At 37.8% G+C, this 14,509-nt stretch overlaps 1 protein-coding gene across 2 annotated transcripts in view; it reads right to left on the reverse strand.

The window, feature by feature from the left end:
* Positions 1–247: 247 nt before the first annotated feature.
* The window catches only part of CNTLN (centlein), a 244,813-nt gene continuing 230,551 nt past the window's right edge, over positions 248–14,509 (reverse strand). For both annotated transcript variants that reach the window (XM_040962776.1, XM_040962775.1), the window contains one exon: positions 248–1,072. In XM_040962776.1, the coding sequence (XP_040818710.1) occupies positions 971–1,072 (102 nt within the window). In that variant the 3' untranslated portion in view covers positions 248–970. The remainder of the gene's footprint in view (positions 1,073–14,509) is intronic.

The raw sequence follows: 14,509 nt of genomic DNA on the forward strand, positions 1-14,509 counted from the left end.
TAAACTCTGGTGGAAGACCAGGTTTGGCCTGGGTTTGTAAAGTTCCAGTCCCTGCCTTAGTCCCATGGGGTCAACAATCTGGGTGGGGAGGGTAGTGGGGAGACAATAAACAAGAAAATAGGTGAAACTATAAATCAACTGGATAATTTTGCACTGTAAGAAAAATGAAATATAAAAGAAGATGTGTCTAATAGGGAACAGATGAAGTGAAGCTAAATGATGGATTACAAGCCATGAGGGAAACTATATGAAGAATATTCTAGAAAGAAAATACCAAGGACAAATGAGAGATGTAAGTGAAAATCTGGAGAATTACAGAAACTACAGAAACTAGATCTAGCTCTATTTGTGTGGATTTTACACGAGAAAGAGGGAGAAGGTAGTAGGAGGAAGAGGAGATAATGCTTTTATTGTTGCCAAAATAGTTGATGAAATATAAATATAGTATCTCCTATTTAATCCAGTATATCAATGAAGGTAGAAAGAAATTGGATCATATATATTTTTCATTAAATATTCACCCTTTAAGTTGTGGTGCTTCATTTTATATTCACTGGCCACACAAATGTGTTAACTGGTTCACAGCACTTTTTCTGTAGAAAATCAATTTGTTATAAAACTTAAAATGTGAAAAACTTGTTAAGACCTCCTTTTTATAGTCAATTTGTATGTACCAAGCTTGTGCTAGTTTAGAGCACTGTAAGGAAAATCATTTTAAAGTTCACACTGATTTGTGGCAATATTTGTATTCCTTAATCAAAAGCTATCCCATTTCCTTTTAAATGGATATGCACTTAATTACTTCCACTTGTTCAGCAATTAATTAGTTTCAAAGACTTCTTATTTTGGTATTGAACTTGACTATTGACAGTTGGACCAGATAGTTACTGTGTAAGGATTGCAATACATGTTTTCCAGCCATACCACATAAAATGTTTTCATATTTGGAAAGATGTTCTCTATTGTAATATCATCTAATATCTTTCATAGTTGTGAAGTATCCTTCAACTAGTTTCTTGTTTTCATTTATTTTCTCCAGTACCGCTTCTAGTAAACACGAGGCAAAAGGAAGCTGTAAGAGAACACACACACACACACAGTGATCAAAACTCTTTCTTTTCTTCCATTTCAAAAACATAGTAAACACCAACAGACTATCAGAACTCAGCCCTCTGCAAGTTTGCCCCCGTAATAGTACCCAATTGAATCTGTTCTCAACTGTTTCTGCTGGTTAGTATGGATAATTTTGTCTTTTCTAATAAAAATGATAAAAGAGCAGAAGTAAAATGAAAAAAGATAAACGCTGTATTGAACAATTCATGGTTTACTGACCATGTTAACGATGTAATCTGCAATACAAGCAGCTCAGCCATTTATCTGCAATCAGCTGATCAATATCAGGTTACAGTCATCTCTAGGGCACACAGGCTCACAGCAGTGATACTGTAAGTTCATCACTCATAAAAGAATGAGAGAGAACTATCAATACACTTGTCCATGTCAGAGATGAACATCTCCAGAGTTGTAAGCTAAAACTTCAGAGGAAAAAAAATGACAAAAGTATATTCATTGATTAAGTTGTTATAGGAAAGTTTGTTTGGCATTATCAAAGAGTAATACACATGTTGCAAACTGCTGAGTTTATGAAACATAGAGTACACTTTAAAATTTCATAATTTATATAACTTTTCTGCAAAAGGTTTCATTAGTACCTCTGCTTCACTGGGTTGCCCATAAAACTCTGTGACTGATGGAATTACAGATTATGAGTAAAACAAACACTGAAATAGCACTCCAACTGCCACCTAGAGTCCTACCAACTTCCTTTTATTCTGGTTTTCAGATCTTTGTTCCACCTAAGAGTTCTGCCATTACTCAAAGTTCATTAAGCTGTTCCTTGAACTTGTCCTTTTAATCAATCAGCGAAGCCCACCTGCCCACCCCGTCCCCCACAGGGAAGAAGTGTTAGGTCACATTGTGTGCCAGGATGACTACTGATGGTGGCCACAGGTCAGCAACTGACCAAAGACTGCTCCGTGTCCCCTCCCTGTGCTGCGTAGGGCAGGTGACGATTACTGGTGACATGAACCAGAAAGCTGAACTGGTAAAAAGAGAAAATACGAAGCACAGCATAGCAAATACAGGGCAGACATGCATAAACAGATCATGCAGACCGCGGAGGAAATGGAGTCTAAATCCTGGAACTGCCTCAGTCCTACACAGCTTTCTTGCTTTTAAAAGATTTATTTATTTTATTGGAAAGTCAGATTTACAGAGAAGGAGAGACAGACAGAAAGTTCTTCAATCCACTGGTTCACTCCCCAGGTGGCTGCAATGGCTGGAGCTGAGGTGATCCAGAGCCAGGAGCTTTGTCCGGGTCTCCCAAGTGGGTGCAGGAACACAAGGCTTTGGGCCGCCCTTGACTACTTTCCCAGGACACAAGCAGGCAGGTGGATGAGAAGTAGAACAGCTGGGATATGATCCAGCACCCATATGGGATCCTGGGATATACCTGGGACTTTAGCCACTAGGCTACTGCACCAGGCCCAAGTTCCTCATCTTAGTAACAGTCTATCTTCTCCTTAATGGAGCCTGAGACTGTGGGCTCCACACATTCCTTACTTGAAACTTACGAGGGAAGCAACAGCACACTCTCCAGTTCTAAGAAAGAGCTGATTCTAAGGTACAGTTTGAAACACTTTTGCTGGGGAGAAAAACTTACCACATGAATCATATACCCTCTGCATCTGTTTTCTAATTTCAGAAATGTGGAGAGGTGGGCGCAGCACATATCAGAATAGAAAAAATGTAAGTTCCATTCTCTCTGAAAGATAATGAAACCACCAGCAAATTTGTACTTTGACAAATAGCCCTTCTGGGAGGCAGAAAAGAATTACCTTGGGCGAAATTGCTGGTTTTACAAATAAGGTAATTTAAATCTTCAGGGCATTAATATTAGCTGTTAAGGAAATACACAATAAAAATGACAAAACTATTGAGCAATTTCCTTTTATTTAAACTATGTCATTCAGTACCATATGCATTCCTATCTAAAAGGAAGATAAACAAGCCACAAATAACTTCTTCCATCATACTGGGAGAAGTCAAAACAGAAATGAGTGTTTAAAATTTAATTTTCTAAAGCTGTTCTGAAAAATGGTTGTCTTATGAAATAACTTCAGGAAAAAAACACAGACTTTTAAAAAGCCCTCTTTATATCAGGATCTCTTAGAATCTTTCTGATGCTAGAGGCATTGCATTTCTTCAGGAGGCATAATGTAGCGTATGGCTTCTACATTCATTTGTTCATCTTTTGCTCATGGTCTATCACTTACCATGTTGTATTCTTGCTCATGGAACATGCTTTGGGTATTATGCCAGTTACAGTTTTCTACATTATTAGTATTAGAGCACTTTCACCAAACCACAACATACTGACATTAGTCAAATAATTTGTAAACTTCATTTGCTAAACAACTTTCCACACATCATGCACTTGGACGATTTGCTTCCCTTCAAAGCATCTACTGCAATGAAGTTCTTCTCCAGGTAGCTTCCGATGTAGAACAAGAGGTCTCTTGCCTAATTATTGACTATTGTTACTTTATTCTTTTATACCAGCTATCAATAAAACCAAAGCTCCAGAGCAAAACATTACTTAACTGTTTCATTGGATTGCACCCTTTTCCAAGGTTTTGCAAAGAGGCTAACACATTCCACATTTTAAACAACTGAGCACTTAATCTAGGTATATAATTTGGTGTGGGTGCTCGGCCTAGCAGTTGTTAGTTGGAAGACCAATGTCCCAACTAGGAATACCTAAGGTTGGGTCCCAGTTCCCACATCTGACTCCAGCTTCCTGCTAATGTGGAACTTGGGATGCAGCAGGTGGGTAGTTCAAATCACTGGCTCCCTGCCAGTCATCTTGGAGACTGAGTTCCTGTTTTCTTCATTTGCTAAACAAATGGCAGTTGCTGTGGGTACTTGGGGAGTGATGGGGGAGTCAATTAGAAGATGAGAACTCTCTAAAAAATGCAATGGACAGGTGAGGAGGGGAAGATACACTTTATGAAAACATCCACTTGCCTTTCAGATCCTTCTATGTTTGTCTATAAATATTTCAGAAAAATCACATCTTTTGGCTTTTTATAATTTTAGGCAAAACTAATGCATTTCATCAGTTCAAGATGTCCACCTATTTCAAGTCAACTGTCTTAGTTTCCCTTTTTAAAGTCTACTTATTTGCCAAATAGAGTTCTATCCACTGGTTCACTCAAACAAGTCTACAGTTATCTTGGCTGGAGCCAAAGGCAGAAGCAGGGAACCCAAGGGAGGAATCCCACACAGGTGGGGATTCTAAGTCCCCATCAATCCCTGCCAGGGTCTGCATAAGCAGGAAAGTGGAATCACGAGCAGGGCTGGGCATTGAGCCCAGGACTCTCACCAGATATGTTTCCTAACTGGTAGACTAACCATTATGGCACGTGCCTGGCCCTCTAGCTTCCATGTCTATGAACTAATTCTCATTTTTTCCCCTTTAAAACCAGTGTTCATTCTACTAACTGGCTACTAACTTGCAGTTTACTGGAAACGACAAGTCCAACTTTCAAAGATTATTACTACTATTGCAAATATCATTTTTCTAAAAAGTATAGAAGGCTCAATCAAAACAAAATTATTGTAATTTTAAAAAATAATAACAGAAAAATGCTAAGTAAAAGCTAAGGCAAAGACAAAATACAATCATTTTCTTCAAAAGAATATAATGACTTAATCATTAACTAATACATTTTAAGTAAAACTTCTTCCTACTTTACCAATAGCTAATGTTTTATGGAATAAACTTAACTCGTATCCAAATAATTAATGCAGTTCTGCTTTAAAATACCATATCTTTTACTATTTAATCAGCATTTTTTTTCCAGAAATTGAACAAATACAATTTTCTGCATAGTATAGGATGAATTAAGAGTTCATGCTCAGATGACAGTTTAGCTGCCTGGCTATTTTGCTTGGGTGTTATAATTTTTGTCAACTATATTTTACCCCTAATCCTTTATGATAAATTATATTTAATCTGAAGGCTGGTAGAACATAGTTTAATCTTCAGTGATTCAATAAAGTTGCACACAGTCTTACAGTACCACATGAATGTGAATTCTCAGCATTCAGCTTTAATTGATTAAAGGCAAGGCAGAAATTGTATTTGAAATATGACATACCCTTACAAAGTACTTTAAAAATTCACACGGCCTGTTTGGTTGCCGTATTTTTTTTTAACAGTAAATTTTTTTTTCACGCTAAGACCAAAACAATGGAAACCACTGCTACACGAAGGTCTAGATTAAATGCAAGTTTATTTCATACAGGCAGTTTAAACTCAATTAAATTATTTCTAGAGGCATCTGCAGGGAACTGCTGTCCCCAGAAACCCTGCAGAAAGGGAGAAAACACAGTGGCTCTTTTACTAGCAGGATTTTGGAACTGTACTTCACTGGTTACTTGACTGGCTAACAGCAAAACTCCTCTTACTATATATTACATGATTAGAAACGAGCCCAACAATTAATGCTGCCTTGAGTCTCATCTTCTACAGCATGTACCAGGAATTACAAAATGCAGAGCACCTTTTCTTGGGTGTAAAAGGAGAAATAATACAACATCGAGGTTATGTCAGTGTAGACTTGCATGAGCATGACCTCTTGGCATATATATTTGATATTCAGTGAGAACTCATGGTAAGGAAATGTAACTGGGACATTGGAACAATAACTAAGAATTTGACTTGGTCTACATGTAGACTTAAGAGCAGGTCTTCCACAGTTTCCAGTTGTCCTGGTTGCAAAAGGTTAATTTCCATCACCGGAGGAAATTCTCCTGCTTTCATACAGATTTTCAACTTCTCTTACATGTAAACACTAACAGACTTTTGCCTTTTAGAACTGACACATCACTGTCAGAATCTGAAATTTATCACTCACCAATTGTGTGTTCCTTTAGATGTATTTCATTATATATTATTATTGTAGGGGCTTGAAAGCTACAATAGTGAAATAACTGAGCCTAATATCTATGATTGCAAAAACACAGAAAACTTGCAAAAGCCAGCACTAACTGAAATGTGCTCTTAATGATATAACATGCAGGCTGGGACGTTGTGCAGTAATGCTGGCAGCCCCTATGAGAGTGCACGGATGTACTCTGGATGACTACCTGGTTAACAGGTCTAATCCCTGGATCCACTGGATCCTAAGGAGTTGGCACCAGTCTTCTCCTTCCCAATTTTCCACCCTTAGCAACTCACTTTTGCTGAACTGATCATAGTGTTCTACAGTATTAGAGGCTACTGCTGTACCCTCACCTTTAAAAACCACACCTTGAATTCTCACCCCTTCCCAGAAAGGACTGTCACTTGTGTGGACATTGGCCTGAAGCCAAAGCCTGACATTCCCACTTTATCCCACCTTTTCTGTTTCAGAAAAGAAACAGCTTCACTGATACTGAAAAGATGTAACAGGTATCATTTTGTTATGGACTCAACGAGTCTGTTCCCCCAGAGTCCATAGGTGAAAGCCCAACTCCAATGTGATTGTGTTAGGAGGTGGCAATTGGAGGATTATGGATCAACATCCTTAAGAGATATGAGAGCTTTATCATTTTCTCTGCTCTCTGCTCTGTGAGAATATCAAGAGAAGACGAAAAGATTTCAATAATACAAGCTATGGCATGCTCCCCAGGCTCTGCATATGTCAGTGCCTTGATTTTGCACTCCAAAAATATCAAGAGAAGACGACAAGACTTCATGGTACAAACTACATGGGTGCATTCCCCAGGCTCTGGATCTGCCAGTTCCTTGATCTTTAACTCCAGGCCTCCAGAGTTGTAAAAACAAAATGAAACAACAACAACAACAAAAACATGTGTTGCTTAAGCTACCAAGTCTGTGCTATTCTGTTAGTGCAGCCCAAACTGGCATAGGCCATCATAATTGTAAAGGCAGGTGAAATAAAGCAATTACGAAAATCCAAGAGAGGGGTGAGTTAGTCAGTCTGTCATTTATCACTGTCACCAAATGTTGACTTAAATGTAATTCACTTCAGAAAATGCATAAATGCAAATGATGGATTGTATACATTCATTGAGGGCATGGAACAAACATTTATTATGTACCTACTACATGCCAGGCAATGGGCTTGATTTCTTCCAGGGTGATTAATACAAAGACTGGCAACCAGAAGTACTTTTAAAATAAACAAAAAGTTATCATTAGACATTAGGAAACTATTAGAATACTCAAGATTGTTTTTCCATATATTGTCCTTTGGCTTCAACTATCAGTATCCATTTTAAGGAAGAAAAATCGCTTTGGTGATAATAGTGCATTTTTTACATGTATCGCTTCACTTCTCATTACATGCCTGTGATGTGGGTAATTTTTTTCTTTTTTTCTTTGCAATGGAAATCATTGAGGCAATGGGAAATTAATTCTTTGCCTTGAGGTAACTGATTCATCTGCTAGTGTGAGAAAGGACACAAATCCAAGTCTTTTGACTCTAAGCTATTCCAAGCGTACTGCAGGGAGACAGTTTTGGTCAATACAGGGAGCAGCTGAGCAAGCGTCTCAGGTACGTGTGGCTAGAAATGAATGGACTTCTTCAGCACTCCCTGGCTTTCCTATTATTCCACAGGGCACAGATCATGCTCTGGAAGACTGGCTGGCTTAGATATTTTACAATGCAAAGATTTAAAGTGTGGCATTTTGATTTTACTATTCATACTGCTTCCTTTGATAAATCCCATTCTGTTATCTGCTGGGCAAAGCAAAACCCTGTTCTAAATCTACATGAAAAATATTCTTGCTGATCTCCTTTGAATGTTACCAGAAATTGGGGTTACAGGCTGAGTTTCGAGGGCTAAGAATGAGAATAATTCATTTTACACTGATCCTCTGGGTAATCCACACTTTTTAGGGCAAAATTTACTGACTTTTTACTTTCTTTAACATATTACAGGAGATAAAAGCTCCCTGACTGTTCCCTTAAGGAACATATCTATCAGAAGGCAGAATGCGGCTATACTAAGTTTGGCTACAGAAATTTGGCTCTTACATTAATAATAGCTTCCCAATGTTTTAGAATGAGATAATGTTGCACATTAAATCAATTAAATCACAATAGAAAGGAATAGTCCTATTGTTCCTATTTATTTCCCATAAATCCTGCTTTAATTTCTATAAAAATAAATTATGTTTTATGTCAAATATGTAAATCCTAATTTAAAAAAAAAGATTTACTGATTTTTATTGGAAAGTCAGATTTACAGAGAGAGCAGAGACAGAGAGCGAAAGATCTTTCATCTGTTAGTTCACCCTGCAAGCAGTCGCAATGGCCATTGCTGAGCTGATCCAAAGCCAGCGGCCGGGAGTCTCCGCTGAGTCTCCTGCACAGGTGCAGGGTCCCAAAGCCTTGGGCTGTTGTCAACCACTCTTTCAGGCCACAAGCAGGAAGCTAGATGAGAAATGGAGCAACCTTGATACAAAGCAGTGTCCACATGGGATCCTGCACATCCAAGGAGAGGACCTCAGTCACTAGGCTATTGTACCAGGTCTGAAAAACATGTATTTTGCCATTTAATAATTTTAAGCCTAGTATTCAGTGGCACTTAGTATTTTCATGTTATGTAGTCATCACCACATTCAATTGCAGAGCTTTTGCATCCTCTCAAACTGGAACAATTAAATAGATTTCCTCCTTCCTATCTTCTTTCCTCCCACTTTCTACAAATCACTGTTCTACCTTCTAGCTCTGAATTTAACTACTTTACGTGTCGCACATAACGGGAACCATACAGTATTTGTCCTTTTCATTTAGCACATAAAAGACCTTCAAGGTTCACTTAAATTGCAGTACTTTATTACATTTGAATGCTAAATAATCAACAGTGTATATCTATCCATATGTTTATTTATATAAATGATCATAAATTTACCCTCAAAAAACTACTAAAAATGTTGAGAAAATAAGAGATACAAGGGAAAACTAGAAACATAAGTACAAATAAATTTACCTAATTCACTTAATATATTTTTTAACTTTAACCACATTGTTTTTCTAGTAATACAGAAGTAGCACAAAATTGTTAATTGCTTTTTTTAAAAATATTTTTTTTTATTTTGATAATCTTACGTAGTTGATTTGGGCACAAAGGGCCAAGGGTTACAGGAAAGTGGGTAAGACCATTGCTTCCATATATTGCATCTGGCGTAAGGGAAGAAACAAAGGGAGAAGCCCCACCCAGTCTCCCACCCATCCCAGGTCCCCAATGTGGGGCATGCTCTGAGGGTCCTGTTGAAGCAGTTTTGATAGTTCAACAGTTCTGAATTCCTGTCAATCTCACCATTCAAAGTACAATGAAACCTATTCAGAATCCACTGGCTGACATAGTCTCTTCATGGTTGGATTCTGAGATCAGCAGTTCAGTTGGAGGGATCCCCAGAGAAACTTCATCTGAGATGTTCCCAGACCTGATTCTTGTGTGTGTTTGCCAGTATAGGGTCAGGCACAGTCCATCACCCCAATCAGCTTATGTATGTGCTGGTCACTGCAATTGTTGGGTCAGTTCAGTTTCTAGCCCTATCTTCCACTTGAACCAATGGGTGTTGTAGTCCAGCCTGATCCTGCCCACTTTATACTCGGCCCTCATGCAAATCAGTGGGAGCTGCAGCCTAGTCAGGGTAACTTTCCATAACCCCCACCAGGGCTGCCCCTATCCTGGTTCCCATGTTGCCACTATGTACTTCAGACTTGTTCAGTCTGTCCCACATCCCTTTTAGCACTCATACCCGTAAATGGGCATTGAAGCCTAGTGCAACCCATCCAGCCCTACTATCCAGCCCTCACACATACTGGCAGATGCTGTTCTGTTTAGCCACCCCTGCCCTTGTTAACTGCTTTTTTTTCCGCGTTGGAAATTCCAGCAAAATTTTGGATAGAGAATTTTAGCTCTTGCTACTTCAGCTATCACTAAAGTGTAAATCTACGCGGGTGACTGAATGTATGAGTTTTTATGTGTGTGAGGGTAAATCTGAGAGTATGTAAGTATGTGAGCAAATATGCTATAGATGCAACATGGGAAAAAATCGTGGAGTAAACATCTTCACAGTTAAAAGGAGAAACTTTGAGATAACCTTTAGGTTGGTAGTAGATTCTATTTTCAAAAGCCAGGGAGATTTAGAAACCCTTCCCATTGTCCTAGTGTAGGCATTTTCTACTTGCTGAAGATAAGCATATTTTGCAGCAAGCACACTGTAGAAGTAAATTCAGCAGTGCAAGATCCAAAGCTAGTCATAGGAACAGGAACATTTAAAGCTAACTAAAAAAAACACAGTGAAATTTGTACTTAAAAATCTCCACAAATGAAGACAAAAAGAACACGGATTTTTCAAATAGTTTCAATACCTGGAAATGGTCAACACAAAAGGGGCTGAAATGGACTGAATGAAATACAGAAATAGCTCAGCAAACAACAAAGAAGAAAGGCAACAAACACAAATTTTTCTACAGATCCTAGTAAAAAAAAAAGCTACTTTATGCCTAAGACTGCATATTACTTGTACTATATATGTATATACACATGTATGCAAATGACATTTGTACATATAGATATGATTCTACTCAAGTCAATTATTTAGTAAATGTCACTAGTTTTTGTATAGTAACTATTTCTCCCATCCAAGTACTAACCAGGTCTGACCCTGCTTAGCTTCTGAGATCAGATGAGATTGGGTGTGTTCAGGGCAGTATGGCTGTAAACTGTACAGTAACTATTTCTTATGCTCTAACCCAGAAAAGTAAAATTTTCATGAGGGTGAGTTACTTTTCTCTCTTTTGTTCACTGCCCTTTTTCAAATGTGAAGTGACACTTGACAATAGGAAGTATTCAATTAAGGGTTTTTCAATGAACTCCACAGTATGGGCTCAATTTTCTCTCACATTAAATATTACTTTTGTTTTCATCAAGTTCAAAATACAAAAGACTGTATTATATGTCATCAAAGCTGAAAAAATATAAACGCTTATTATCCAAATTGTAATTTTGATGATCAGGATGGGCATAACATTGTCTTTTAAAGGGATTGGTATAAATGCTTGATTCCCTCTTGTGTAAGTAAGTGAGTAGGTAAGTTCAATTTAAGTATAAAAGATGTCCTAACTGGACATGAAACAAAATAATTTATCTTACTCATATTTAGGGTTATTGAAAAAATTCAAATTCATTTTAAAGCTATCACTGATAATAGTGGGCTCATAGCAAGAGTAATACTAAGAATTTTAATTATGTTTAAATGCATTCTTTTCTCTTTCAATATTTATATGTCCAAGACCAAGGAACTGTTTTAAATGGAGATATAATAAATACTATAAAATCTACCATTTGAAAGTGTATCATTTATTGGTTTTTAGTATACTCATGCTAAGATTAGGCTACCATCACCATCATCTAATTCCAGAACATTTTTATTCCCCCTGTAATCATTCATCTTCCTGCAGCCTCCTTAGAAAGCATTAATATTCTTTATGACTTTAGAAGAATGCTCTACTAGAAATTTCACATGAATGGACTAGTAGTATGAAGTATGCAGCATTTTTGATTGGCTTTTTTCATTACTGTAACACTTACATAATTCATACATTTTGTACTGCATACCAGCATTTCATTCCATTTTGTGGTTGCAACAGATTGCATTACATACAATACTACAATATGCTTGTCGAGCTAATGGTAGCTGCACCTTTAGGTTGTTTCCACTTTGTGTTATTATCAGTAATACTTTTGTGAGAATTCATGTGCAAGTTTTTGTATAGACAGATGTCTTTATTTCTCTATACGCTGGACAGTTAGATCATGTAGTAGCTCTAACTTGAAGAACTGCAAATTGTAAAGACTGCTACACCATTTTACATCCCCACCAGCAAGGTATGAGGTTTCTACTTTCTATATATGCTTTCGTATATTTATTATTGACTTTTATATTATATCTATCCAAGGGGGCGTTAGGTAGTTTTTCATTTTGGTTTTTTATTTTTTCTTCCCTAATGGCTCATGATTTTGTGTATATTTTATGTGCTCATTGGCTATCTGTTTTCTTCTTAGAGAAATATCTACTCAAGTTTTTTGTCTCTTATTATTTAACTGGAGAGGAAGAGAAAAAGAAATGGAGAAAGAGAGACAGTGGAAAGGAGGTCAAGAAGAGACACACAGACTGACAGTAAAAGGCTTAGAGAAAGAGCCAGCTGCCAAGGACTGGTTTATTTCCGAAATGCTTATGGCTGCAACTGAGTTACAATGAAGCCAGGCGCTAGGAACTCAAACCAAGCCTCCTGCTTGGAAAGGAGAGAACCAGTATCTTAAGCCGTCTGTTGTTGCCTCAGAGCATTCACAGGCAGGAAGCCAGAATTTAAGTGGAACTGAGACTCAAATTCAGGTCCTCTGACATGGGTTGCAGGTACCTTAATCAGTTTACTTCTATAACAAAGGCCTTTCCCCTTTATCCATTTTACATTGGGCTTTTACTTTTTTTGTTGTTGAAATCTAAACATGTACTCTTAAATGGTTAGATTTGGTTTAGATTTCACTGGGAACAACTAAATGATGCTGGGATGAGTTAATGAAAAACTTGATTGCTCAATAACATTACACAGCAAATTTTCTATATGAATGTAATTATTATTTAGTACCTGCTTCCTAAAACCTGCCTTCTCTCTACTGATGCCTGAAACTCTTAAATGTATCCTCCTCTTTTTCACTGTGTATGACATTACACTGATCTGTCTTTGGTTTCTGCCCTCTGACAGCTCCCTCTGATGTCACTATTGCTCTCTGTTCACTCACTAAAAGTAAATCACATCAGTCTCCAATGTTCATTTCATAAGATTTACTTATTTATTTGAAAGGTAGAGTTACATTGAGGGAGGAAGAAATGGAGGGAAGACAGGAGAGAGAGAGAGATCTTCCATATACTAGTTTACTCCCTAGAAGACCTCAATGACCAGGGCTGGGCCAGGCCAAAACCAGGAGTCTGGAACTCCACCTGGGTCTTCCACATGGATGTCAAAAGCCAAAGTACTTGTGCTATGACAGCCAAAATTCAAAACCGTGTCTGTTTTGTCAAGCCCTCTAAGTCTACATGAGTCTCAGGACAATCAGAGATACAAGCGTTCAGTTATGGACACATATGCAGAATCAGAATATTAGAAAAACACCTACTGCCTACTTTAAAATGTGGCCAGCTGCAAATTAGCTTCTGTAAGCCATGCTTGCCTGCTTGTTTGCTTCAGCTCCTTGCTACCAAGCAGGATGTAGCTCTTAGTCCTACACAAATGCTTTCCCATTGGATAAAGTACATGATACTTAGACTAACTGACCTCTAAGAAATGATACAAGGATAATCAGAGAGATCACACCAGATGCAGAGATGCTCAAGTTTAGACATACACAGTGATATAATTAACTGCATTATTATTTCTCCTAATGATGCCTACAGTTGGGTTCCATGTGGTCAACTTTTCCCCTTTTCTCAGACTAGCACTCAGCCAATAAACTTTCCCCTGACAGCCTAGGCCAAAACACAGGTCTTTAATAACCCTGGGAGGAAAGAGCACCCAACCTTGAGAAGACAAGAATTCCTGACAGTTCCCCCTTTGTCACGCTATGCCAATACTAGCTTAGTTGATCCGACAGTTTTGCATCTAGTGTGAGCTTAAAAGTCCCTAACAGCTGCTTCCCTTTTTCACCTGTGGTGGTTCAGGACAGTCTGTTGGCTACTAAATAAAAACTTTCAAACTTCTAACAGAGAGTTTGCCGCTGACTCATTTTTGGGGTAGAATTGGCCAACTTGTTACCGTGCCATCTTGGGTTGCTTCTCCAGGTACTTGCAGCAGGAAGCCTGCTTGGAAAGCTGATTAGCCAAGGCTAAATCAGTGCTGCAACATAAGATGGTTGCCGCAAGTTGCAGATTAATCTACTGCACCACAACACCAGCTCCTGATTTTCTAAGGGCAGAAGACATCTAGAGCTTCCTTGTCCCTCATGCAGACACATTATTTCTCCTATTCTCTTTTGTCTCCAATGAATCTAGATGTTGACGTTATATATTTCTAATGCACCTCTGAACCCTTTGCAGCTCAAACTCTTACAGTTTGATTCCAGACTTATTTTCTTCTTTCTTTTTTCCTACTCTGAACAACAGACAAATTAATTTTAGGAGTTTCTCTTAACCCTAATCACTAAGTTGCTTGTTTCCCTTTGTCATAAATTTTAAGTTTCAGAAAAAAAATTATGAGAAGAGCATAATTAATAAAAACACTCAAACATATTAAAAGTATCCATGTCACAGGAAAAAAAGGAAGCAGATATAAGAAATATTTCCTTTAGTATGGGTCTTATCAGTAGAAATATGTCAGAGCAAAGGTGAATTTCAGATAAATAACAAGTATACAAAATCATCAAT

This window comes from Ochotona curzoniae, unplaced genomic scaffold (genome assembly GCF_017591425.1).
Source record: "Ochotona curzoniae isolate NIBS_2020 unplaced genomic scaffold, NIBS_Ocur_1.0 scaffold_3208, whole genome shotgun sequence".
In the NCBI taxonomy this organism is placed as follows: Eukaryota; Metazoa; Chordata; class Mammalia; order Lagomorpha; family Ochotonidae; genus Ochotona; species Ochotona curzoniae.